The sequence below is a fragment of the Podarcis filfolensis genome, assembly GCF_964270895.1.
Source record: "Podarcis filfolensis genome assembly, chromosome: 2".
NCBI classification, from domain to species: domain Eukaryota; kingdom Metazoa; phylum Chordata; class Lepidosauria; order Squamata; family Lacertidae; genus Podarcis; species Podarcis filfolensis.
This window is the reverse complement of record NC_139605.1, coordinates 9,011,461-9,039,065: the sequence shown is the minus strand read 5'-3', so window position 1 is coordinate 9,039,065 and position 27,605 is coordinate 9,011,461. Positions and strand designations below refer to the sequence as shown.

The following is a 27,605-nucleotide window of genomic DNA, read 5'->3' as shown; positions in this document are numbered from 1 at the left end:
ACTTCTGAAACCTTGGAGATGCCCCTGGCAGTCTGTGTAGAGAACACAGACTATCAAAATCAGCTTGGTGGCTTCCTCAGTTTGCCACGGGTTCCCAATGTCAAGTGGTTTAAAGGCGTTGCTTATTTTCACTTGTGACGCAAAGAGGGCATCTATCGGGAAAGATCAACAACACAGCCCTCGCAAATCTGCTCAAAAGGAAGCCTGATGGAATCCGGCGGGGCTTTCTCTCGGGTAAGGGGGGTTCGGATCGCAGCCTAAGACAACCTGCCTTAACGCTGGCTCTGCTAAAACAGAAAATACGTTCACATATCATAGAATCATAGAATACCCCCTACACAATTATTAATAATTAATAATCTGCAATTATTAAGTTCACAGATGACACCACCATAATGGGTTTAATAACAGGTGGAGATGAATCAGCGTATAGAGGGGAGGTCCCAAAAATATCTACATGGTACCTAGGAAACAACTTGCACCTTAATATCAGCAAGACAAAGGATGGTGTTGGACTTTTGGAGGCGAAGAGAACTAGCCCCGCTGTACATCGGGGAGGGCTGTGTGGAGAGAGTCTCTTCCTTAAAATTCCTAGGAGTTTATCTCAGTGAAGACCTTACTTGGAAAATAAATACAACCCAGGTAGTTAAGAAAGCCCAACAGAGACTCCATCTCCTCAGAATATTGCGTAAGAACAGTGTCAATCAACATTTGATGATCTCCTTCTACCGGTCAACAATAGAAAGTGTCTTTTCATACTGCATCACAGAGTGGTACGCTGGTTTGACATCGTCTGACAGGAAGTGCCTACAGAGGGTGGTGAATACAGCACAAGATATTATGGGCTGTCCCTTGAATCCGCTGGATGAAATAGTGGAAGAACGTTGCCTCAGGAGAGTGAGGAAAATTCTCAGGGATGATTCACACCCTGGCTGGCACTTTCTTGATCTCCTGCCCTCAGGCAGAAGATATAGAAGCAGGATTAGTTGCACCAACAGGGTAAAGAACAGCTTCTATCCTAGGCTGTTAGGCTGCTGAATGAAAAGATAACAACAGAGCAACTGACTTTCAGGTTTGGTGGGTGTGTGTCAGTAAAGGAGGGGAATTAAGACTAAGAGAGCTGAGTGGGGGGTACTCGTGTAATCTTACTGTATACAAGTTGTACAAGTGACAATAAAGTATTTCAATTTACAATGCAGGAATCTCAACTAAAGCATCCCTGACAGATATGACGATCAGTGACAGGGTGAGGCTGGGGGGCAAATTCAGCCTCTCCCCAGGCCATGCCTCCAACCAACATTGCTTCAAATTCTCCCTGAGTGTTTGGGCCTGGCTGATATTTCCTTGAGATCCAGTGACTGCCTGGATGGAGGGTGGAGAGGGTTGTGTGCGCATGTGTGGACACCAGGCCCCACTGCCTCCTGCCCCTCCCACCACTTGCATGTGGCCCCCAGAAGGGAAAACCTGAAAATGGTTCTCTGCCCTCGCTCTATTCCAAATCGGGTTCTGTGCACCTCACTGGGTGAGTGGTGGCAGCAGAATGTTTGCAGGCAGAAATTCAACCAGTGCCACTTCCCCAAACATTTGCTGCCTATGCACCCCATGAATTTCTGCCCAGCCCCCCAGCCCCCAAAACACACTGGGCTGCTCTGCTGCAGCTACAACTGACGGGGATGTGAGTTAATGCAGCAGGTACAAAACTGTGCAGAATCATTGTCCCGCCAGATGTTAGGTAAAGGTAAAGGGACCCCTGACCATTAGGTCCAGTTGTGGCCGACTCTGGGGTTGCGGAGCTCATCTCGCTTTACTGGCCAAGGGAGCTGGCATACAGCTTCCTTGTCATGTGGCCAGCATGACCAAGCCACTTCTGGCGAACCAGAGCAGCGCACGGAAACGCCGTTTACCTTCCCGCCAGAGTGGTACCTATTTATCTACTTGCACTTTGACGTGCTTTAGAACTGCTAGGTTGGCAGGAGCAGGGACCGAGCAACGGGAGCTCACCCCTTCGCAGGGATTCGAACCGCTGACCTTCTGATCGGCAAGTCCTAGGCTCTGTGGTTTAACCCACAGCACCACTCGCATCCCTGGCCATTGCCCGTGCTTGCTGGGGCTGATGGGAGTTGTAGTTGGACATCTGGAGGGCCGGAGGCTGACTGAAGCAGAGCCTCTGGCCCTCCACATTTCTGAATACAGATCCAGAAACACTCCCTAGCCCCAGTTTTCCACACTGGGGAGCTGTAAACCTTTGATACCCAACCTGTCTGGCCTCCCCTATTCCCCAGCATTGGGATCAGACGTAAATCAAGCTGTCCCCAAGAGGACATGGGCAACTCTCTGCTTCTAGCCTACCTCACGGGGTCGTTCTGAGGATGGTGTGAGACCCAACAGCAATGCCCTGGGGCCAGGGGAGAATAAACAGTATAGTCAATAATAATAAACATTGTTGTTGTTTAGTCGTGTCTGACTCTTCGTGACCCCATGGACCAGAGCACGCCAGGCACTCCTGTCTTCCAATGCCTCCTGCAGTTTGGTCAAACTCATGCTGGTAGCTTCGAGAACACTATCTAACCATCTCGTCCTCCGTCATCCCCTTCTCCTTGTGCCCTCCATCTTTCCCAACATCAGGGTCTTTTCCAGGGAGTCTTCTCTTCTCATGAGGTGGCCAAAGTATTGGAGCCTCAGCCTCAGGATCTGTCCTTCCAGTGAGCACTCAGGGCTGATTTCCTTCAGAATGGAGAGGTTTGATCTTCTTGCAGTCCATGGGATTCTCAAGAGTCTCCTCCAGCACCATAATTGAAAAGCAGCAATTCTTCAGCAATCAGCCTTCTTTATGGTCCAGCTCTCACTTCCATACATCACTACTGGGAAAACCATAGCTTTAACTATACAGACCTTTGTCGGCAAGGTGATGTCTCTGCTTTTTAAGACGCTGTCTAGGTTTGTCGCCTTAAGGAGTCTCAAAGTGGCCAACATTCTCCTTTCCCTTCCTCCCCCACAACAAACACTCTGTGAGGTGAGTGAGGCTGAGAGACTTCAGAGAAGTGTGACTGGCCCAAGGTCACCCAGCAGCTGCAGGTGGAGGAGCGGGGAATCGAACCTGGTTCCCCAGATTAGAGTCCACCACTCTTAACCACTACACCACACAGAGACAATAATGCCTCTGAATACCACTTGCTGGAAACCACAGTGCGGGGGAAGTGCTCTTTTGCTCTGGTCCTCCCTGGAGATTTCCCACAGGCCACTGTGACTTGAAACAGGATGCTGGGCTGTGGTCCCAAGGGATGCTAAACAGAAATGGCCCTCCGCTTTCTGAGCAATTTTCTTTATGGCCGTTCACCAAAGGGGTTAAGTTCATGGAGACTTGCATTTCCTAGAGATACTAAGAGGCTTTGGGAGCAGAGGGATGCGAAGAGAGCGCAACTCACTTCCTGCCCCGCCTACTGTGGGAAAGCAGGGGTTTAAATTTCCCAGGCGCTGCAGGAGGAGCAGCGGTGCTAATCTCCCACCTCCCTTGCTCTTTTTAGGAAAGATCAGGTGAGTGGGGGAAAGTGGGTTTGCAGCAGGAAGAGATGGAGAATTTTAGTAGAGAGATTTTCCGGTTGGGCTTCTATGCCTTCGTAACTGGGTGGCAGGCAGAAGTTAAACAGGTGAAGCTTTCCTCCATCATGGCATTTCTGTGTTTGGGAGCAGCTGCACCTGATGGATTTCTGCACTGGGGTTAGCTTGTGATGGTGCCTTTTTGCATGCACACACGCCCTTCCTCTGTTGGATCGCTCTGAATCAAGGACCTCAGGAGGTAGCTCAGTCGGTAGAGCATGAGATTCTTAATCTCAGGGTTGTGTGTTTGACCCCCACTTTGGGCAAAAGATCCCTGCATTGCTGGGGGCAGGACTAGATGACTCTTGTGGTCCCTTCCAACTCTGCAATTCTGTGATTTTATGCTTCTTGGCTTGATAAAGCATTCAGTGGCTGCCAGCCACAGTGTCTGTGTTTTTCTTGCGCTGGCAAAGGCAGAACACGCCTCTGGTACCAATTTTGGGGAATCACAAGTGGGAGGAGTCAGTGCTGTTACACTCATGTCCTGCTTGGGGTTTCCCATTGGGGTGTCTGATTTGGCCACTGTGAGAAGAGAAATCCAGACTAGATGGGCCATTTATTTACTAATTATATTTTATATCTCACCTTACCTATGAGGAAGAATTATTTATTTATTTATTTATACCCCGCCCATCTGGATGGATTTTCCCAGCCACTCTGGGTGGCTTCCAACAAAACACTAAAATACAATAACCTATTAAACATTAAAGGCTTCCCTAAACAGGGCTGCCTTCAGGTGTCTTCTAAAAGTTCTATTTTTCTCTTTGACATCTGGTGGGAGGGAGTTCCACAGGGCAGGTGCCACTACCGAGAAGGCCCTCTGCCTGGTTCCCTGTAACTTGGCTTCTCGCAATGAGGGAACCGCCAGAAGGCCCTCGGAGCTGGACCCCAGTGTCCGGGCAGAGTGATGGGGGTGGAGACGCTCCTTCAGGTATACTGGACCGAGGCCGTTTAGGGCTTTAAAGGTCAGCACCACCAGTTTGAATTGTGCTTGGAAACGTACTGGGAGCCAGTGTAGGTCTTTCAAGACCGGTGTTATATGGAACTCAAGGTGGAAGACATAGTCCTCTCCAGTTTATCCTCAGAACAGCCCTTGGGGGTAGGGTAGGCTGAGAATTGCTGACTGGCCCAAGATTAAGGTTACCAGATTGAATGAATCCAGGGACACTTTTCAACTTCAATTGATTTTGTATGGGGACTGATTTGTTAATCCGGGGACTGTCCCTGGGAAATGGGGATGTCTGGTAACCTTACCCAAGATCACCTTGTGAACTTCATGGCCGAGGGGGATTTGAACCCTGGTCTCCCAGGTCCTGGCCCAAGACGCCTTAGTGTTATTCCCTAAAAGAGCTGTGGGTGTTGATTGTATTGAATATGTATGAACACAGGCATGGAAGGAGAAATATGGGCAGGAGGGTGAAATAAATCTCTGCTAAATGAAGAAAATGTCATAGCTCATGGGTAGATCCCCCGCTTTGCATGTGGAAAGTCCCAGGTTCATAGAATTACACAGCTAGAAATGAGCAGGGAGGTAATCTATTCAATTCTTTTGTTCAAAGTGTCTCTGTCCGGCCTCTGCTTAAACATCTCCAGTGAAGGAGAGCCCATTGGTTTATTGTGATATTTATCCAAAATCTGCATCTTCCTTGCGGTTTCCTCCTACATGTTCTAGTCTAGGGTTGCCATATTTCAAAAAGTAAAAACCAGGAAACCCCAAAAGTTATTGATTTTTTTTAGGAAGACCCCAAAGTTGTTGAGCTTTTTTCTTACCAAACCTCCCAAAAACCACGATTTTGCAATTGACTTGCCTAAGATCAAGGGCAAATTTTCAATTCTGCATTTGAAATCCTAGTACATGTGGCAGCCCTATACCTAGTCTGATCCCCTGGGGCGACAGAGAATGACATTCACGCCTTTTGGAAACACTCTTGTTCCATTTTAAGAGTCATGGACAGTTGTTAGGAGACTGGTAAAGGTAAAGGACCCCTGACAATTAAGTCCAGTCACAAACAACTCTGGGGTTGTGGCACTCATCTCACTTTACTGGCTGAGGGAGCTGATGTTTGTCCGCAGACAGTTTTTCCGGGTCATGTGGCCAGGATGACTAAGCCACTCCTGGAACCAGAGCAGCACACGGAAACGCTGTTTACCTTCCCACCGGAGTGGTACCTATTTATCTACTTGCACTTTGATGTGCTTTTGAACTGATAGGTTGGCAGGAGCTGGGACCGAACAATGGGAGCTCACCCCGTCGCGGGGATTCTAACCACTGATCTTCCGATCGGCAAGCCCTAGGCTCAGGGGTTTAGACCACAGCTCTAGGAGACTCTTAGCAAGCTACGGTTCCCAGGATTCTTTGCAGGAAGCCATGATTGTGGAATGGTATTAAGTGCATATATTTAGCCTTGGTTTGATCTTGCAGTGCTTGTCTTGTATTCTTATGAAATTAGTACCGTATATACAGTGGTACCTTGGGTTAAGTACTTAATTCGTTCCGGAGGTCCATTCTTAACCTGAAACTGTTCTTAACCTGAAGCACCACTTTAGCTAATGGGGCCTCCTGCTGCCGCCACTCGGCCGGAGCACGATTTCTGTTCTCATCCTGAAGCAAAGTTCTTAACCTGAAGCACTATTTCTGGGTTAGCGGAGTCTGTAACCTGAAGCGTATGTAACTTGAAGTGTATGTAACCCAAGGTACCACTTTACAGTCAAAGCAACATAACAGAAAACTAAAATATTATCTTAAAGATTTCACAATAAAACTTGCTTCTGTCTCCCATGGGAATCTATGGGACTTTGAGATCAAAATCAGATTGCAATGAAATCTCATCCCAGCTAACTTTACAATGATATATACTCTCAGTGAATTTTTTCTGAAAACTATGTTGGCTCAGGTAGCCTAGCAGCATAGTACAAAACCTGAGGTACTATTTCTGGGTTAGTGGAGTCTGTAACCTGAAGCGTATGTAACCTGAGGTACCACTGTATCTCCTCTTTTTTTTCCTCCTCAGGAAGCTTAAACTTCCCTTCCAAACCGCTTGCATGTCTGCACACCCAGCAGCTTCATGAGGTCAAAAGCTTCACAGTCTGGGCTTGCAGAAAGAACTGGTAACTTGGGCTCAGGCGGACGTTTGCTGGGAAGAAATAAAATGGCAGCCAAGCCGAGGGACGGATTGGTGCTGGGTCTCCAGCCTGAGGCTGGGCCTCAACAGGGAGTGAAATTGGAGCAACCGGACCTAGCGGCCCGTGACCCAGGAGTGGGGAATGGCCCGCACGTCATGCAGGCCAGGAATACCAGGGAATTCTGGGAGAGAAACATGTCGGGCCACGTTAAGCAGGAGCCACAGAAGGGGCTGCAGCAGCCATGGGAGGCCCAGCTGCAGGAGTTCCTCAGAGCGATGGAGTCTTCCCACTCCGATGGGAGAAACCCGCACCAGCGGACGTTGGCGTTGCGGGATGAGGCCCACCCCGTCCTGCCTCCTTCAGTGGGAATGGATGGCACCAGGCCGCATCTGAGAGAGATGGCAACCCCTCTCCTGCCAGGGTCTTGCAGAGAAGCCCAACAGCCATCTAACAGCCTCTTGGCCAAAGAGACAGGAGAGTCCGGGAAAGTCAAGGAAGAGGTCCTGGGGGAGGAGGAGAACGGCGTGACCACTGGCATGGACGCTGAGCGCCAGCGCTTCCGGCAGTTCGGCTACCAGGAGGCCGAGGGGCCTCGAGAGACTTGCAGCCGCCTCTGGGATCTTTGCCACTGGTGGCTGAAGCCGGAGAGGCGCAGCAAGGAGCAGATCCTGGAGCTGGTGATCCTGGAGCAGTTCCTGGCTGTCCTGCCCTCGGAGATGCAGAGCTGGGTCAGGAAAGGCGGGCCAGAGAGCTGCTCACGGGCAGTGGCCTTGGCGGAAGACTTCCTGCTAAGGCAGCAGCCCGAGGAGAAGCGGCCCGAGCAGGTGAGTGTCTGCTTCTCCCTGCTGCCGCCTTCTTATTTTATTAGAAGTTTTATTTACAACATAACCCCCCATCCCCCCAATACAGAAATCCACCCTCATTAAACGTGAACATAACATACAATAAGCATAACATACAATAATACAAACAACCAAATAAAAGACTTCCTTTATCCTGTATTTGGCCTCCTTATTTACTTCTTATAAGCTGTTTCCTTTATCAATAATTATTAAGATTTTTCTAATTATAACTTAAATATCCACAAAGTCTCCTGCAGACATTAAGCGAAACAAGTCCAGGTAGGTATTTTAGGGCACTGTTTTGTGAAGCATTCTCTGCATTTCGCCCATGCTTTTTGAAACTCTTGTCTAGTGTGATCTCTAATTGCCTCTGTTAATCTAGCCACTCTGTTTTGTCTTGCCATTCCTTTTTAGTTGGCACAATTTATTTTTTCCAGTTTTTAGCAGTTAGGATCCTTGCCACTCCTGTGGCATAGAGGAATATTGGGAGGAATATTCTGCTTTCTCCCTGCTACCTGTGAGGCTTTCGGAGTTGCGGACAGAGCAGAGATGGGCCACATTCACAGCGTACATTAAGGCACTATAACAGTCCTGGCTTCTCCCAAAGGATTCTGGGAGCTGTGATTTAAGGATGCTGAGCGTCGTTCGGAAACCCCCGTTTTCCTCACAGAGCTGCGGTTCTCAGAGTGCTTTAACAGTCAACCCCTCTTCTCAGGGAGCTCTGGGAATTGACGGCCTCTGAGGGGGAAAGGGGGCTTCCCAACAACTCTCAGCGCCCATAACAAACTCCCATAATTCTTTGGGGGAAGCCATGACTATTCAACATGGTCTCATAGTGTTTTAAGTGGGGTGAACGTTGGCCTTAATGGACGGACAGTAGCTCAGTGGCAGAGCTCTTACTTCGGATACAGAAATATTCACAGGTTCATTCAGTTCGAAAAAGGGCCTGACCGCAAGGGATGGCAATAATCCTTCTCTGCATGTGACCTCGATAGCTGCTGCCAGTCAGAACAGACAACACGAAGCTAGATGGGGAAGAAACTTAATTCATTGTCCACACTTAGCAAGCAGAAGGTCCCAGGTATCTGAAACCCAGGGTGTGGGTGTGTGCTTCTAGCCTGTGAATGGTCTGATTATGCCCTACAGTAACCGAAATAATCACACACTTCCCCCTTCCTCTCCCACCCACCTATTATTATTTTTTTAAAAAATTAGTGTAAGCTCTTTGGGGCAGGGGCCAAGCGCCATGCCCACTGGGCTGGGGCTGGATAAGTAAGAACAATCTCTCCTTCTGTTTCAGGTGCCGGGGGTGTCCAAGGAGGGGGCTGCCAAGATCCCTGAAGTGGAGGTGTCTCCCTTGGGTGCCTGGCCAAAGCCTCTCTTCAGAGAGATCAAACAGGAAGGCGACAAAGATGCAGCCTTGCTGGGTAAGGATTCCTGGTGGCAGAGTTTTAAGCACATTGCTTCTCCCATGTTTTCCTTTGGTCCTGCCCAGCACTGGCATATGGCCCTCAGAAGGTTCTGCAGAAGGTAATGTAGCCCTCACACTAAACAAAGTCTAAACAGAGAACATTGTCCTTCAGGTAACCTGGTGCCGAGCTCCTCAGGGCTCTGCACATTAATAGCAAGCCTTTGAACATGGCTTCGTAGCTAACAGGCAAACAGCAAATAACATTGAGATTCCCTCCTTATTCCAGCAGGAGGTGGGCAGGAGCAGAACATACAAGAAGATGCCAGGAAACGGGAACCGCACTGGGTGTTGTCAGGAAGAGGCGGGCAGAACGCCTCTGGCTGGCCCAATCGGGGCGAAGCATCTGCCAGCCAGGAGGAAGCGTACCCCGAGAAAGAAGGGGATAAGTTTATAAATTCCCAGGGCAGGTACGTGGAATTCGATGGGAATTCGGCCCAGCTCGCCATCCCTGCACCAAGCGAGTCGCAGAAGCCGGGTCACGAGAGGCAGAAGTCCTGTGCCCACTGCGGGAAGGACTTCCAGCTGAAGTGCAACCTGCAGGCCCACGAGAGGACCCACACGGGCGAGAAGCCCTACAAGTGCTCCGTCTGCGGGAAGGGCTTCAGCACGAGGGCGTACCTGATCACCCACGAGAGGATCCACACGGGCGAGAAGCCGTACCAGTGCTCGGACTGCGGCAAGAGCTTCTGCGACAACTCCAACCTGATAGTCCACCGGAGGACCCACACGGGCGAGAGGCCCTACAAGTGCACGGACTGCGGGAAGAGCTTCCGGGAGAGGCCGGTGCTCATCCGGCACCAGCGGATCCACACGGGAGAGAAGCCCTACAAGTGCAGGGACTGTGGCAAGAGCTTCAGCCAGAGCTCGGGCCTCCTGGTGCACGAGAGGACCCACACGCGAGAGAAGCCCTACACGTGCACGGACTGCGGGAAGAGCTTCGGCGGCAACTCGAACCTCAGGGTCCACATGAGGATCCACACAGGGGAGAAGCCCTACAGGTGCTCGGACTGCGGGAAGATCTTCAGTGACCGCTCGCTACTCATGCGGCATCAGAGCACCCACCAAGAGGGGAAGTGTTAGAAAAGGTGGTGGTGGGGGAACAACACACAAACTGGAGTTTCACAGTTCCATACTGTCTAGGGAAACGACATTTTGATGCACACACGTATGCCACTCACATGTACAGTGGTACCTCGGGTTAAGTACTTAATTTGTTCCGGAGGTCCGTTCTTAACCTGAAACTGTTCTTAACCTGAAGCACCACTTTAGCTAATGGGGCCTCCCGCTGCCGCCGCGCGATTTCTGTTCTCATCCTGAAGCAAAGTTCTTAACCCGAGGTACTATTTCTGGGTTAGCGGAGTCTGTAAGCTGAAGCATGTAACCTGATAGCTTTATCAGAGCATGTAACCTGAGGTACCACTGTACGTTTAACGTGCTGCGGTACCACTTTAAACAGTCATGGCTTCCCCCCAAAGGATTCTGGGAGCTGTGTTCTGTTAAAGGTGCTCAGAGTTCTTAGGCGAGACCTCTCTTCCTTTCACAGAGTCACAATTCCCAGAGCTCCCTGTGAAGAGGGAAGAAGAAGAAGAAGAAGAAGAAGAAGAAGAAGAAGAAGAAGAAGAAGAAGAAGAAGAAGAAGAAGAAGAAGAAGAATTTGTTATTTATACCCCGCCCATCTGGCTGGGTTTCCCCAGGCACTCTGGTGGCTCCCAACAGAACATTAAAAACACGGTAAAACATCAAACATTAAAAACTTCTCTAAACAGGGCTGCCTTCAGATGTCTTCTAAAAGTCAGATAGCTGTTTATTTCCTTGACATCTGGTGGAAGGGCGTTCCACAGGGTGGGCGCCACTACCGAGAAGGCCCTCTGCTTAATATCAAACCACTCTGGGAGTTGTAACTCTGCGATAGGAATAGAGGCCTCTCAGCACCCTTAGCAAACCACAGTTCCCATATTCTTTGGGGGACACCATGACTGTTTATTGAACCATAGAATTGTAGAGTTGGTCCTGTGGGTCGTCTAGTTCAACCCCCTGCAATGCAAGAATCTCAGCTAAAGCATCCATGATAGATGGCCATTCAAACTCTGCTCAGAAACCTCCAAGGAAGGAGAGGCCACAACCTCCTGAGGGAGATCGTTCCACTGTCAAGCAGATTTTACTGTCGAAAAGTTCTTCCTGGTGTTTAGTCAGAATCTCTTTTTTTGTAACTTGAATCCGGCAGAGGTGTGAATGTGGCTGTACTTGCCTTACGACCTACCCTGATTACGCCCAGACTCTTTTAAAAAATGCATCTTTCTGCCTTTTAATAAGAACCACATGCCAAAATGGCTGAGTGGGAAGACCTAGAAAGCGTCTGATGTCCACAATCAGGCAATAAATAGCTTTATCAGGGCTAACCAAGATGCTGGAAAAGCGCAAGCCATTCTCAAGGTCCACAGAACTCTTCCATCAGGCTGGACGTCAAGCAAAGCGGGAGGGAGGGAATCGCTGGCTCTGTCACTGTCTAGCCGCAAAGTCACATGCTTTGAAAATCCGAATAGGAAAGCCACAGCAAATGCGCAGGGAATCTCTGGGATTAGGGAGGAGAAAGTGTGGGACGGCAGCCTTTGGAGGAGAACACCACACGGACGAGGGGGGATTAATAATAATAATAATACATTTTATTTGTACCCTGCCCTCCCCGGCCAAAGCCGGGCTCAGGTCGGCTAACACCAATAAAATCACAGTAAAAACATAATAGGGGGAGGGGGTGGAGGAAAAGGGGGGGGGAACTATTTAAAATACAGGTTAAAATGTAATTTAAAATGCAGCCTCATTATAAAGTAGCTGATAAATCAAGACCATAAGGGGAGGGAAACATAAGGGTCAGACTGAGTCCAAACCAAAGGCCAGGCGGAACAGCTGTCTTGCCGGCCCTGTGGAAAGATGTCAAGTCCCGCAGGGCCCTAGTCTCTTGTGACAGAGCGTTCCACCACGTCGGGGCCAGTGCTGAGAAGGCCCCGGCCCTAGTTGAAACCAATCTAACCTCCTTGAGGCTTGGGACCTCCAAAGTGTTGTCATTTGTGGACCTTAAGGTCCTCCGCGGGGCATACCAGGAGAGGTGGTCCCGTAGGTACGTGGGTCCTGGGGCTTTAAAGGTCAAAACCAGCACCTTAAACCTGACCCTGTACTCCACCTGGAGCCAGTGCAGTTGGTAAAGCACTGGATGAATGTGATCCCGCGGCAAGGACCCCGTGAGGAGCCTCACCACGGCATTCTGCACCCGCTGGAGTTTCTGGGTCAGCTTCAAGGGCAGCCCCGCGTAGAGTGAGTTACAATAATCAAGCCTGGAGGTGACCGTCGCGTGGATCATTAAAGGATGAGCAAGCGATTCACAGTCCACATTAAGGTGAGGTATGGCCAGGCCGTGTGACTTAATGCAGACCTCATGGCTACAGCATCTTAAGTGGTTCCTCACTGCCCTTTCCCTCCTGCCCTCTGCTCTGCTTAACTTCCTGCCTGATTTCTGGAGAAGTGGAAAGCTTTGCTGACCGCTGAGCACCTGTGACTCTCCACTCAGGAAAGGCCCTGTTTTCTTGCGAGGTGGTGGAAAAGTACACGGAGCTGGAGGGGTGATGGGAGTCATATTCCAGCAAAAACCTGGAAGGTCCCAGCTTCTGCAGCCCTGACAAAGAGACTAGTCCTCAAGCAAACGGCAGCAGCGGTGGCGTGCTGTTCACAATTCCACTGCCCCTTTGACACATGTCTTTTAGCAAGGGGAACGAAACCCTAGTAGTAGCTTAGTAGCGGTTAGGGGTACAGGCCGAAGTTTCTAGTAGGTTTTAAGTTTGTAGGGTATAAATCTGTAGCATGTACACGTTCCTTGCCACTTCTAGCGGGAGGGAGGTGGGTTTGAAGGGCGAAGAGTACGAAACGCGATGCTGACGAATGCTGATTTGTATATATGCAGAGAGTTTTAAACTTAAGATTTCTCTTCTCTCCCACTGCCCAGCCTCTATGTCAGCAGTTTTTCCAGGAGTGGCTCCATGTTTTGGGATTAGCTTTGCCCTAGGATAGGGAAATTTGTCATTAGAAAGACGTATGACTCACATAGCTAATAGATTTTTTTTGTTCCTAGGTAGCTTAGGGGTTCTATGATGATCAGATTTGGTTTGTTTGGGTATTTTTTCCCAATCCAAGAATTTTAGAGAAAATGTTTTTATGGACATGTAAGAAACACTGATTATAACAAATAAAAAGGAGTTCTTAAAAAATGTGAAAAGTATGTCCATGATATACTTGGCCTCGGCCCAGTATACCTGAAGGAGCGTCTCCACCCCCATTGTTCTGCCCGGACACTGAGTTCCCTCACTGCAAGAAGCAAAGCTACAGGGAACCAGGCAGAGGGCCTTCTTGGTAGTGGCACCTGCCCTGTGGAACGCCCTCCCACCAGATGTCAAGGAAATAAACAACTACCTGGCTTTTAGAAGATATCTGAAGGCAGCCCTGTTTAGGGAAGATTTTAATGTGTGATAATTTAATTTATTTTTAATCTTTGTTGGGAGCCGACCAGAGTTGGGCGGCGGTACAAATAATAAATTATTATTATTATTATTATTATTATTAATCTTTGAAAAGGAAAATCTTTGAAAAGTTTATCATTGTAAACTCTTAATACTGTGGTGGTTTGTTTGTTAAGAGAGTCAGTGCAGCGGTTAAGAGTTGGGGTAATCATTGTGGAACCTTCCAGATCTAGTTGAGATCCACTTTGAACCAAAAAGATCCTTTATGGAGGAGCAATCCATCACTGGGGGGGCCACCACAGAGAAGGCTCAGTGCAACTTATAAAGAGCAGGCTTACTCAATGTGACTGGACTACAACTCCCATCATCCCTGGGGGCTGATGGGAGTTGAAGCTGCAACACCTGGAGGGCACCGGGCCTGCTGCTACCCCTGCGTTAGACTATCATTACTATAGGGCTCTGTAGGGCTCCCTCAGAGTGCACTGTCAAGGCTGTGTCATCTGCAAACAACGCCTCTCAGATAAGGACCGGGGACACTCTTGGTGCAGAGATGTGCCAGATAGAACAAACCCCAGTCGCTTTCTTGAATGGATGTGACTGGAAACAAACAGTGAGCTTATGTATCCGTAGCAGTGACCAGAGGAGGAATGGCCGCTGGGAGGATTGCAAAGAGAAGAAATGTTGCAGTGCTTCTGCAGCAGCACAACTGGATGCTTTCCTCTGCCCCAGCTGCAACAAAACATGTCTCTCCCCTATCGGTCTCTACAGCCACAGATGGATGCCAAGAATATTATTATTATTATTATTATTATTATTATTATTATTATTACTATTATTATTATTATGCATTTATTTATTTATACACCACCTTCTTCCCTGGCAGCTTACAGACAATAAATAATAATTTTATTATTTGTACCCTACCCATCTGACGGGGTTGCCTCAGCCAGTCTGGGCGGTTTCCAATGTATATAAAAACATAATACAGTGGTACCTTGGTTTACAATTATAATCTGTTCCAGAGGTCCGTTTGTAAATCAAAACAGGTTGTAACCCAAGGTGCACTTTCGCCAATGGGGCTTCCAAAAAAAAAAAATTAAAAAATTGTAATTCCCTCCCCCCCAAAAGGGTTGTAATCCAAAAAAAGCTTGCAAACCGGGACAAACACGTCTGGGTTTGACGTGTTTGTAATCCAAAACGTATGCAAACCAAGACGTATGCAAACCAATGTACTACTGTAAAACATTGCATATTACACATTTAAAAACTTCCCTATATAGGGCTGCCTTCAGATCATAGCTGTCAACTTTCAGATTTGAAAATAAGGGATCAGCAGCCTCAAAAATAAGGGATCAGCAGCCTCACCAGTCCCGGGGACAGTCTACGGGATATCTAACAATCCGGGATCGCAGCGGGAAACGGTGCTGGAATAAGGGTATTCCCTGCCAAAAAAGGGGAATGTTGACAGCTATGCTTCAGTCCTCTAAAGGTGATATAGTTGTTCATCTCCTTATCTTCCTCCTCCTCCTCCAACCCCCCCCCCCCGCCCTATTGCACATTCTTTGCACGAAAATCACTAAAATGCCAATATTATAAAAACAAGACATAAAATGTACACGTCACAACCATCTGAATTCGACCAGGAGCTGCCCAGAGATGTCGTTTGTCAGGATTTTACAACAGCTAGCGACCCCCCCCCCCAGGGCTAAATGGAGCCTCCAGGGCCAGTGGCAGTCTATCTCTAAATCCTTGCAACAGAAAAAGGAGGCGGCTCTTGCGCTTGCAGTCTTCTGGCTGGCCACTGTCAGAAGAGGAGGCTGGGCTTTTTAAGGAGAGGCGAGCCTTTTGGGTCCTATCCAGCAGGGTTGGGTTTTTTGGGGGGTGGGGTGGGAGGAGTTGGGGGGTGGAAATGACTTTCTCAGGGTTAAGGCGACAGATTCCTGTTTCCCAGAACAGCCTGGGAGGAAGGGGAGGGAGAGGAACAGAGGACATCACTTCCTATCCTGCCGGCCATAGTGGGGTTGGGGGGCACCGGCAGGGTCCTTTGCCCCCCAAGTAGCAGCCCAGCAAGAGGGTTGGGGGGCACGATGTCCCGTTGATGCCTCCTGCGCGCCCCCTCCACCTTTTGCAAGAAGATCCTTGGTGAGTGCCAGGCGTGTTGCAATTGCAGAGGGCGGGATTTCAAACAAAGCTCCTGGGAAAAGTCCAGGGAGACGAGAGAGCAAAAGATCTGGGGCTGGAGGGACTTTTGCATGCATATATTCTTATTATTTTCATGTTTCCAGCTGCTTTCAATTATGTGCAAATCGTGGTTTTGGAAGGCGATGAACAAAGCAAGGATTCTAATGAAAGAGGAGCGGGAGGCGGTTGGAAGAAAAGGCGTTTGCAAAAATAAAAATAAAAAACCCGAGTTTTAGGGGAGGGCTTCGCCAGCCCCTTTTTCATCCAGGCTCAGTATAGGGCTTTAATGTGCTGCGAACCCAAAGCAGGGGGAGTGCAGGGGAGTAGCCAAGGATGTAACAGAAAATCATAATAATAATAATGACAAAATAACACTTCATGCACCAGAGGGAGTGGACTGCAATCCACAAAATGCCAGCCATTGCCAACCTGGTGCCCAGCAGATGCTTTGAACTACAACTCCCAACAGCCCTGCTTCGTGGGGCTGGGGGGAGCTGTAGCTCCAATATGATGCCCTTCAGAAGCTTTGGGTGTACAACTCCAGCCAGCGCCAGTCTGAAACATCTGGAGGGCAACTGGAGCTTAGGGAAGGCTGTTCTGAAGAATAAGTGACCAGTTAATTTAATTTAAAATTCACAATGTTTATAGACCGCTTGGCTGTCATCATCAGATAGGCTTACGGAAAAATGATGAAACCATAAAATAAGGGTTTTTTTTATGAAAACGAAAACAAAAATTGCTTAAAACAAAATGCTTAAAACATTAAAAAATAATTAAAATGAACTAAAACCAGATTTGAAAACCTGGCAGCCTCCCTGCAATGTGTTCCAGGGGGCTGTTCTGGCTAACCCAGAAATAGTGCTTCAGGTTAAGAACTTTGCTTCAGGATGAGAACAGAAATCGTGCTCTGGCGGTGCGGCAGCAGCGGGAGGCCCCGTTAGCTAAAGTGGTGCTTCAGGTTAAGAACAGTTTCAGGTTAAGAATGGACCTCCAGAACGAATTAAGTACTTAACCCAAGATACCACTATATACTCTATATTTGACTTCAGATTGTTTTATTTATGTTTTATTGAATTAATATGCTGTTAACCGCTTTGAGATTTTTCTTGAAAATATACAGCCTTATAGAAATTAAAAATAAATAAAAACGTTTCTAGTCTCTCGTAACCTTTTTAATGGTGCTTACTCCTTCCCTTAGGGAGAAGCTCACCGGGAACAAATTTGGGCCTCTTTGGCCTGCGGTGTGTGTTGTTTTGAGGTGCCGAAACACCCTTCCAAAAGTCAACATTGGACTAATGGTCACCCCGGTCGCAGATGCCCGGCTTGGCCTGAGACACAAAATGGCCACTGAGCAAGGCAGCGCCAACACCCCAAGCTTCCAGTTGCCGGCGGATCCAAAGGTGGGGATGAAAATGGCGGAAGAGGAGCAGGCCAGCTACCTTGCCGGCAGGGCTGCGGGTCCTTGCATTCTTCAAGCCGGGAGCATGTGGGGCCTTGAGAGGAGAAGCGGGGAAGATATCCCAAATGGGACCAGCAGCGTCTCCAACACTTGGCATCAATATATCCGGCCGTTTAGCCACCACGAAGCCGAGTGGCCGCGGCAAGTTTGCCGGCAGCTCTGGGAGCTGTGCTGCCGGTGGCTGAAGCCCGAGAGACACGGCAAGGAGCAGATTTTGGACCTGGTGGCCCTGGAGGAGTTCCTGAGGGCCTTGCCCCCAGAAATGCAGAGCTGGGTCAGGGCGATTGGGCCAGAGGGTGGCTCGCGAGCGGCGGCAGCCGACAATTTCCTCCCGAGGGAAAGAAGCAGTGAGGAGCAAGAAGAAGAGGTAAGAATGGTTTGCTGCAAGCAATCTGAAGGGGTTGAGAAGGTAGGTGCTTGCTGACCACTGTTGCGCCGTTCCGTTTTTCTCGATTTTCGGGAAATGGGTGCCGTTCCTTAAGTAGCCAAAACAGCACCACCCACAAGGGGGATGCACCAGCAGGCTTAGGTAACCCCAGTCTATCCACAGAAGTACAAAAAGGCTTTACAGTGGTACCTCGGGTTACATATGCTTCAGGTTACAGACTCTGCTAACCCAGAAATAGTACCTTGGGTTAAGAACTTTGCTTCAGGACGAGAACAGAAATCGTGCTCCGGCGGCACGACGGCAGCAGGAGGCCCCATTAGCTGAAGTGGTGCTTCAGGTTAAGAACAGTTTCAGGTTAAGAACGGACCTCTAGAATGAATTAAGTTCTTAACCCGAGGTACCGCTGTATAAGGGGGTCCGGAAAACCTTGAAAGGGGAAAATCTGAAAATATTCCCATAGAGGAATGAGCATTCTTAGGTGACATTGGAGCCATACCTCTGAAGCGCTGAGACACCACTTTAGACGGTCATGAATTCACCCAAAGAATCATGGAAAGTGGGTTGTTGTTTTTTAGGATGCCCAGAATTGTTAGGGGGCGATTCTGGGCATCCTAAAAAACACACCAAAAAACCACTTCTCAGGGATGGTAGGATGAAAGGAGTCTGTCAACTTGCCAAGGAACTGATAAGGTTCATTATTGAGTCATCTGCAGTTTGACAGACTGCTCTTCTTCCCAGGGTGAGAGGAAAAATGGCGAAAATGGGTTATTGGGACATAGTGACTTTTGCAGCTATTGTTAAAGTTTCAAAACAACGAAGCACGTGACAGAGCGAGGGAGAAATTTATGGAACAACAATAGAATATCAGCTTTGCCCAAGGCATGATGGAGAACAGCAACAACCGGGGGGGAGGGGGAGAGAATAGACATAATATTTTACAAGGACAGGAAGAAATAACATGGACAGAATAATTTCCACACACAGGAAGAATAAGGTTATAGTTTGAGCACCTCACTTGTAGTTTTATAAATCATTTAATGTGTCAACACGAATAGAAGTTATTAATATTGCAGCTGTCGTATAATGGGATTATTATTATGACCGGAATGTAATTGAAATTAATAAGATTTTGGAACGCAAAAATCAAGAAACTCATCAACCATCAATTTTAGCATGTAGGGGGTGGCACTTTATCTAAATTATATAATTCAGTATTTGAACGATTGGTATTGGTAATTGTATTGTAAACTGGCATTGTTATAATGAGGCTGTTATTGGATTGTAATTGAAAACTAATAAAAAGTATTATTTAAAAAATAAGAAAAAGAATTGTTAGGGGGCCCCTATCCCCATAACAGAGCTACAATTCCCCGAGCTATTTAACATGTAACCCCTCTTCACGGGGAACTCTGGGAACTGTAGCTCTGCCTGCTTTCTAGCGGATCTTTGCAATAATAATAATAATAATAATAATAATAATAATAATAATAATAATAATTTATTTATACCCCGCCCATCTGGCTGGGCTTCCCCAGCCACTCTGGGCTGCTTCCAACAAAATATTAAAATACAATAATGCATCAAACATTAAAAGCTTCCCTAAACAGGGCTGCCTTCAGTAGTCTTTTAAAAGTAAAATAGTTATTGCCTTGACATCTGGTGGGAGGGTGTTCCACAGGGTGGGTGCCACTACCGAGAAGGCCCTCTGTCTGGTTCCCTGTAACCTCACTTCTCTCAATGAGGGAACCGCCAGAAGGCCCTCGGCGCTGGACCTCAGTGTCTGGGTAGGATGATGGGGGTGGAGATGCTTCTTCAGGTATACTGGACCGAGGCCATTTAGGGCTTTAAAGGTCAGCACCAACACTTTGAATTGTGCTTGGAAATGTACTGGGAGCCAATGTAGGCCTTTCAAGACCGGTGTCCATGAGGACTAGAACCTTAAACAAGCGTGGAAGCTGCATTCTTTGCTCAGCTCCACATCCCATGCTTTTTCCTATGCTCCCTGCAAACAGTGGCACAGCCCTCGCTTGATATGAACTGTGAGCAAATGAGAAATCGCGCTGCAGAGAAGCTGACAGTGCTTTCTCCTTTCAGGAGCAAGTGACTTTTGAAGAGGTGGCTGTGTATTTCTCCAGCGCCGAGTGGAGTCTCCTGGATGCCGGCCAAAAAGCCCTGTACAGGGAAGTTATGCTGGAGAATTACGGGAACGTGGTCTCCCTGGGTAAGGACGCTGTTCAAAAAGCACAGAATATGAGTACTGGTTATTGGTTTGGTTCATCTCAAGATGTTCTTGGCAGCTGAATTTCAACACCTTCCCTGCTGGGGGCAGGAGATTCATAATCCACCTGACCCCACAGATGACACTTTCATATTTTAAGCTCTGTGATAGCACTTTAAAGAGTCATGGCTGCCCCCAAAGAATTCTGGGAGCTGTAGTTTATTAAGGGTGCCAAGAGTTATTAGGAGGCCCCTATTCCCTTCACAGAGGTAAAAGTCCCATAATTCCCCGGGAAGAGGGCTTGATTGTTAAACCAGTCTGGGAATTGTTACTCTGTGAGGAGAACAGGGGTCTGCTGTCAGCTCTCGGCACCCTTATCCAACCACAGTCCCCAGGATGTTTTGGGTGCAGAAGCTGCGGCTGCTGAAGGGATATAAGAATTCTTTAAATGTATAGGGGAACGCGGCCGGGGTCAGCTCCACGTTTGAGGGCGGACATGACAAAGCGGGGAAGAGTTGCAGCTCAGTGGCTGAGCAGAAAGTCTCAGTTTCAATCCCTGGCACCTCCAGGCAGGATTAGGAAAGGCTCCTTGCCTGATTCCCCAGATAGCTGCTGCCAGTCAGTGAAGACAATACTGAGATAGATGGACCCATGCATCAGGTAGCTTTCCTGTGGAAGAGTCTAGCCACTTTTCTGGTGTCTGAAGAGGGCCAGTAAGGTTGAGTGGAGCCCTTTTTGAGAAGTCACAAAAGTAAAAAGGTTGTGTTGATGGTTTTTTGTTTTGTTTCCTCTGAAGGACTTTGGCTTCTCAAACCCGAATTCGTCTCCTGGCTGGATGAAGAGGAAGAAGAAAGTGAGATATTTGTCCAGGGAGCTGCGGAAAGAGAGGAGAGATCAAGAGGAAGGAGTTATTTGGGTATTTATTTATATTCACTCTTATTTGATTTACACGCTGCTCTTTAATAGGTTCCCAAAGTGGCTTACAGAAAGTCCAAACCACACGAAAACTACACACACACACACACACACTGTGCTAAACTATCAGCAGAATTAAAACAAAACACCAGGCAGCATTAAAAAAAAACAAGACAGAAGATTTTAAAAACCAACGAAAATCTTATGTCACAATTCTCTGCTTCTTCCGGCAGGGGTTGAGAAGGGGTATGAGAAGCAGACGAATGGGCCAGAAAGTTCTAGAGATGTGGAACTGTGCAGTGAGGCTTTGTTGAGAAGAGCTGAGCCAGAAGATGCGCTCGGCAGCGCATGGGCAGGAGACGCCAAGGGGCAACTGGGGAGCCGCTCGCATGATAGCCAAGTCCAGTTCCTTAATTGCCTGGAAGGCTACGGCAAGCCTGAGGATTATTTGGCCCAGCTGGGACTCTTCCAGAGCGAGGGAGCTTTCGAAAGCATGAAGGCCTTCATGCAGAATCCTGACCTCCTTGTCCCGAACCAAGCGAGTCTTCCGGGACGGAGGACGCACCAGTGCTTGGTGTGCGGGAAAAGGCTGGCCAGCCGAGGGAAGCTCATCATCCACGAAAGGACGCACACGGGAGAGAAGCCGTTTGCCTGCTCCGACTGCGGGAAGTGCTTCAGCCAACAGGCGCACCTCAGTGGCCACCGAAGGACCCACACGGGGGAGAGGCCCTTCCAGTGCGCCGAGTGCGGAAGGAGCTTCAGCGACAGGACCTCCTTCAAGAGGCATGAGAGGATCCACACGGGAGAGAAGCCCTACGAGTGCACCGAGTGCGGGCGCCGCTTCAGCGACTGGACGGCCGCCAGGAGGCACATCGCGGCCCAAATGCGCACCAAAGCCCACAAGTGCGCTGACTGCGGGAAGGGCTTCCAGAACCTGGAGGAGCTCCTGAAGCACGAAGAGGGCCACCCGAGCGACAAGCCGTACACGTGCTCGGTCTGCGCGCAAGGCTTCAGCAAGGCGCAGTACCTTTTCCGGCACGGCATAACGCACGTGAGGGAACGGCGCGAGCAGCAGCAGCAGGACCAGAGAGGCTCCCCTGGCGAAGGGGAAGCGGCCGTGCAGGAATCGCCTGTGTGCGCGAGGGAGGGGCGCGAGGGCCGAGGGTGCAGTGAAGGCTCGCTCGCCAAGTGCGCCCTGAAACGTGCGGGAGCCGGGAAGGCCTTTGGGTGCTCGGAGTGCGGCCGCAGCTTCAGCCAGAGGACCAACCTGGTCATCCACTGGCAGACCCACACGGGGGAGAAGCCCTACGAATGCGCCGAGTGCGCGAAATGCTTCGGCACCCGGACGTCCTTGCGGAGGCATCGGAGGATCCACACCGGGGAGAAGCCCTATCAGTGCTCGGACTGCGGGAGGTGCTACAGAGACGGGACGTCCTTCCGGCGGCACAAATTGACCCACACAGGCGAGAAGCCGCTTCCGGAGAGCTTTCCAGCTCCAGCCCAGCTCATTAAACAGGAAGAAACCCACATGGGAGAGATTCTCTGGGGCAGCCCCAGTTGCAGGGAAACTCCAGCTCAACAGCCGTTCTAAAGGAGGAGGCTTCCGAGAAGGAAGTCACATAACACATAACTGCAGGGGAAGGGAACCTGTGGACCTTCAGATTTCCCCCCCCCCCCCCCATTATTTTTGCTGGGCTACAACTCCCTTCCTCCCTCACCACTGACCATGCTGGCCGGGGAGTTGGGAGTCCAACACAGACCTAGACGGTCATTGTGTCAATGAAATACAAACTCTTGTACAGTGGTACCTCGGGTTACAGACGCTTCAGGTTACAGACTCCTCTAAGCCAGAAATAGTACCTTGGCTTAAGAACTTTGCTTCAGGATGAGAACAGAAATCATGCGGCGGCGGCGGCAGGAGGCCCCATTAGCTAAAGTGGTACCTCAGGTTAAGAACAGTTTCACGTTAAGAACGGACCTCCAGAACAAATTAAGTATTTAACCCGAGGTACCACTGTATTGGGGTAGAAGCTGTTTCTTACAAACCTGCCACATCCCCTCAGACCGCTTATCCATTTGAACCCCCCTTAGCCGAATTGTAGTTCAGCAACATTTAGTGTGCTCACAGCAGGCCATCCCCCCATCCCTGGTTTCGCCTTTCCTCGAATCCCCAGGAAGTTCTAGCAGCCCATTTCCCCCCCAAGTCATAATTGTTAAGTTTCAGAACTTTGGCCATATTTACGCCACACATTTTAAGACACCATGATACCACTTTGAAGTGTCATGGCTTCCCAAAAATAATTCTGGGAGCTGTAGTTTGTTAAAGAGTTGTTAGGAGACCCTTGCTCCACCCCCAGATGTACAAATTGAATAAACAGTAATAATAATAATAATAACTATGGGAATAGTAACTCTGGAAGGGGAATAGTGGGGTCTCCTATCAACTCTCAGCACCCTTAGGAAACCGCAACTCCCAGAAGTCTTTGGAGGGAAGCCATGATTTTTGAAAGTGCATTATAAATGGATTGTGCACAGGTGGCCTTGGTGCAAGTGCCTCAGTTTGAATGTGAGCTGGATCAGTTACAAAGCAGCCTGGTATCTATAGGCAAAGACTGCAGCTTCTGAAACTACGGAAATCTGGAAATTAAAAATAAAAAGATCTTGTTTTAAAAGGGATGCATATTACATCTTGTTTTGCCTCTAAGATTTGAGTATGCAGCAGAATGGGGGCTGGGGCAAAACACCTTAAAAGTGGGAAGGGGAGGTAAGCTCTGGTGTCCAGTGAAGCAAAATTCTTCATTGCAGCTTGCTCTGTGGGTTTTGGAGTTTAAAACTCCTTCAGGAGCTCTTGGTGGAAACGACAGGAAATCAAGCCTTGTGAAGAACAGTTGAGGAAGTTGGGTTTGTTTAGATTGGATAAGACAAGACTGAGAGGAAATATGATAGCCATCTTCAAATATTTCAAATGCTCTCACGTGGAAGATGGAGCAATATTGTTTTCTCGTGCTCCAGAGGGTAAAATCTGAAGCAATGGCTTCAAGTTACAAGAAAGGAGATTCTGACTAACATCAGGAAGAACTCCCTGACGGTAAGAGTTGTTTGACAGGGGAACAGTGTACCTTGGGAGGTGGTGGACTTCCTTGAAGTTTTTAAAGCAGAGGTTGGATGGGCATCTGTCATGGATTTAGCTGAGATTCCTGCAATGCAGGGGGTTGGACTTGATGACCCCTGAGGTCCCTTCCAGCTCTACAATTTTATACGTAATTCTATGGATCTCTGAAGCACCTCCCTGGTTGTTAAAGGTGGCTGCAGCTGTGTTTAACACAGTGCACCTCCCACTCTCCTTTAAACAGCTGCCTGCCATCTGCACTGCTTGTTCGTTCAGCTGCCTGCCGTGCTGTTGTATGTTGGAGATAGCTTGTCCCCCGAGAGGTAGTCATATGAACTGTAGTGTAACGACAGCCTTAGGTTTTTATGTATATAGGAAGACATTTCCAGCCCCGGGAAATATTATTTACTACTGGTATCCATGCCTCACATTTCTGGAAACAAAGTTTTTGATTTCTGATATTCAGCCAATTAGGAAGTTTATTTCACTGAGTCCCAGACCCGTTTTTAAGCACATGCTTGTAGGCAGTGTGTTTTGATGCACCACAGTCACACATTTCCCTGTCTGCTACCCTGAATACCGGATTAAAAGGAAACAAATGCTCTCCAAATGCTCAGTTGGGCAACATTAATGCGGTGGGTTGCTACTTTCATTTTCAGTCATGGGACTGTTTAAAAGAATATTGGGAACATGTTGTTTGTTAAAGGTGCTTGTTGAGTGATTTCTATCATTCTCACAGATCCATGGTTTTCGGAGGGGGTTAACTATCAGTCCCTCTTATTACTTATTAAAATTATTACCCGTTTATTGACACAGCAGTTCAAAGTGACTTAAAATATTTAAGCAAAAACACACATATATAAAAACCAGCATTTAAAAAAAAAAAATCTAGAAGAAAACTCTATTTCTTTTTTTAAAAAATAAAAATTAGAACATCCCACCCAGGCAAAAAGTTAAAACACAAAGGATTGAGGAGGTGCTTCTGCCACAAAATGGGGTGGGTGGATTAATGGATTATTGTTGTTTTTTTTATTATTTTTTATTTTTAGATTGTGATTTTAGATGGTGAATTACCCTGAGACCTGCAGGTATAGGGCAGTATACAAATTTAATCAGTAACAATAAACAAAACACACAGGGAACCCCTTCACCGCCTAAGTCTCTTTCGCCGAGATTCCTGTACGGAGTTGTCACCCAAACATCACCACCACCATTATTATTATTATTATTATTACTGTTATTATTATTGAGAAGCCAGCTCCTCACGCACACAGGAGGGAAGGACGCCTCGTGATAAACCCTCGCTTTCCGCCCCGCATATGGCGCAGGTGAAGGCAGGGAGCCGGAAGTGTTGACGGGTGCCAGGCCTGCGATAGTGTCCCGCTTCTCTAGGAGCGGCAGCCTGGGCGGCCCTGATTGGCTGCCGCCGCTCCTTATTTCCCTCGCGGCCGCCGTAGCCCCTCCCACAGCGGCCATGTGCGAGGCGGCGCGCGAGGGTCCGGCAGACGCGGTGCAGCGCTTCTTGCGGGAGCATCCCGCTCTGCGCCTCCTGCCCGCGGGGGACAAAGTCCGCTGCGCCCTGACCGGCCACGAGCTGCCCTGCCGGCTGCCGGAGCTCCAGGCCTACACGAATGGCAAGAAGTACTCTCGGCTGGTCCGGGCGGCCGGGGCGCTGGACTACGGCGAGTACGGGCCGCACATCGTGCCCAGCACCAAAAGCCCGGGGCAGCTCTTCTGCAAGCTCACCCTCCGCCACATCAACAGGATCCCGGCGCACGTCCTGCGCCACGTGCAAGGCCGGCGCTATCAGAAGGCGCTGAGACGGTACGAAGAATGCGAGAAGGAGGGCACGAAGTACGTCCCCGCGTGCTTGCTCCGGAAGCCCCGTGCCACCCGGGATGATCCACCGGCAGGGATCCACCGGCAGTCCGATCGGGAGGGATCCTGGGAGCACCCGTCCAGCAGCGAGAGCAGCGGAACGGACGACAGCATGAGCGACTTGTACCCGCCTGAGCTTTTCCCGGAGAAAAACCCAGCAGCCAAGGGAAGGAGCGGCGACGGAGAGGTGGCAGAGCCAGCGGCGGATAAAAGTGTCGCGGGGGGAGAGAGAGGGGATCCCATGGAGGTGGATTTGCAAGCAGGCACCAAAAGGGCAAAGAGACAAGCAGGCCTCCGCAAGAAAAAGTTCAAAAGTTGAAATCGGAGCTTTGGGAGAGACGTCAGTGGGAAGGAGACGTTTCTTGACACCGCAAAACACCGATTGTGTGTGGCGAGGGGCTGAGGAAAGAAGACTGGTTTCGTCTGGCCTAATTCTGACACCCCCCCAAAAAATATGCATGTCTAGTGGTTTGGAAAACAGGCATCTTCCCATGTGTCCTGTTTAAGTGCATTGGTTGAACAGTGAATTAGTTCAAAAATCTTGGGTGATTTCTAGTTCATCGGACCATTTTCTGTCAGGTCACAATCTGAGGCCCATGGCATTCTTTCAGAAATCCAACCCTTTGGGCCTTTAAGTTTACAGATTGCAATTGTTGGGGGGAAATAAACAATCCATATTCCACTCTGTGTGTGCTAATGTTATATTAGTCTTATTATATTTTATATTTCAGCACAGCAGCATGTAAACTTCTGAATACTTTTGGGGGGGAGATTGCCAAGGATCAGGGTTTCCCAAACTTGGGTCTCCAGCTGTTTTTTTTGGGACTACAGTTTCCATCACCCTTGACTACTGGTTCTGCTAGCTAGAGGTGATGGGAGTTATAGTCCAAAAACAGCTGGAGAGAGACCAAAGTTTGGGAAACCCTATTTTAGATGAACTGTGAACTTTGTTTTGTAAAGGGTCAAACTTGAACTGGAATGAATTCCTTTTTAAAACAAACTCCAATTGGTGCATTTGTAACTGTGATTCTATCTGGTTAAAGGGGAGGGGCGCAAATGGGCTCTGCAATAAAATGTTGCGGTGTGGAGAATTCCCAATTCAGGATTAAAAAATTAATAAAATATTAGGAAAAATGGAGGCTGGAACCAGGTCTGGGTAGTTTGTCACTGCCTGCAGCTTCAGTGACAAGTCAGAAAATGCAGGAAAACAAATCAAGAGTTACATAATTGGGTGGGAGCTGGAAGGCTGGAATAAAGCTTACGAAACTGGCAGTAAGAAAACATACACAAATCTGTGCTGCTCTTTCCAAAATATTTTATTTGTGGGTGGTGTGTTAAACCATAAGCACAGTTCTGCACAGGCTGTGAATGCAGGCACACCAAAAAGAGAATATGAGGAAAGACACAACTCAAGTCTCCTAAGGAACTCAGTTTTTTAAAATGCAAATTTCTAGTCCTTGTGGATTCAGAGGTGCTTGAAAGACAATGTGGGTGATGCTTGCTCAAATCACAGAACCCAGTAAGGGTCCATCAGATCCCAGGGCTGGGAGGTAGCTGCAGGGTCTGGCATATCTCCTTCCTTCTCCCCATAATTTACCATATCTTTTTGCAAAATAGACATAAACTGCAGACTAGGTTATGCTGAGCAAGATGATAATTTATTTAGGTAGCAAAACTTCCCCCAAAGGTTCTAGAAGAATTTTGAGTGCCTGAAAGCAAATTCCCCCCCTTGTTGTTTGGTCGTTTAGTTATGTCCGACTCTTCGTGACCCCCTGGACCAGAGCACGCCAGGCACTCCTGTCTTCCACTGCCTCCCGCACTTTGGTCAAACTCATGCTGAATTCCCCCCCTGCAAATATTTATTTCTCCATGGATTATACATAGCTTCAGAAATATGGAATAATTCAAAATGGACCACA

At 48.6% G+C, this 27,605-nt stretch overlaps 4 protein-coding genes across 9 annotated transcripts in view; all 4 read left to right on the top strand.

Moving 5' to 3' along the window:
• LOC310756746 (uncharacterized protein) overlaps positions 1-27,605 on the top strand; it is a 1,375,527-nt gene that overhangs the window by 9,881 nt on the left and 1,338,041 nt on the right. The gene's annotated exons all lie outside the window — the stretch shown is intronic.
• Positions 113-10,402, top strand: LOC310756707 (uncharacterized protein). 3 transcript variants are annotated; one of them, XM_083601309.1, is made up of 4 exons: positions 113-234; positions 6,609-7,544; positions 8,863-8,989; positions 9,260-10,402. In XM_083601309.1, exons 2-4 carry the CDS (start codon positions 6,663-6,665, stop codon positions 10,111-10,113), a joined length of 1,863 nt encoding a protein of 620 aa, XP_083457435.1. In that variant the 5' UTR covers positions 113-234; positions 6,609-6,662; the 3' UTR covers positions 10,114-10,402. The 3 variants fall into 3 exon arrangements, with proteins under 3 accessions (XP_083457435.1, XP_083457436.1, XP_083457434.1); XM_083601310.1 differs by lacking the exon at positions 113-234 and adding an exon at positions 3,362-3,534 and having other exon boundaries at positions 9,263-10,402; XM_083601308.1 differs by lacking the exon at positions 113-234 and adding an exon at positions 3,364-3,534.
• The window catches only part of LOC310756585 (uncharacterized protein), a 70,630-nt gene continuing 58,554 nt past the window's right edge, over positions 15,530-27,605 (top strand). The window contains exons 1-5 of one of the 4 annotated variants that reach the window (XM_083600891.1): positions 15,530-15,680; positions 16,918-17,545; positions 19,661-19,787; positions 20,581-20,700; positions 20,933-23,371. In XM_083600891.1, coding sequence (XP_083457017.1) covers positions 15,637-15,680; positions 16,918-17,545; positions 19,661-19,787; positions 20,581-20,700; positions 20,933-22,290 — 2,277 coding nt within the window. In that variant the 5' untranslated portion in view covers positions 15,530-15,636 and the 3' untranslated portion in view covers positions 22,291-23,371. Of the gene's footprint in view, positions 15,685-16,917; positions 17,546-19,660; positions 19,788-20,580; positions 20,701-20,932; positions 23,372-27,605 lie in introns of those variants that run through there. The other 3 variants (XR_014544935.1, XM_083600892.1, XM_083600893.1) reach the window with 3 other exon arrangements.
• Positions 25,127-26,368, top strand: SURF2 (surfeit 2; the record flags this gene model as incomplete). Its single annotated transcript, XM_083602641.1, has 1 exon — positions 25,127-26,368. A coding segment is annotated over one exon (879 nt), but the record flags the coding sequence as incomplete, so codon positions are not given.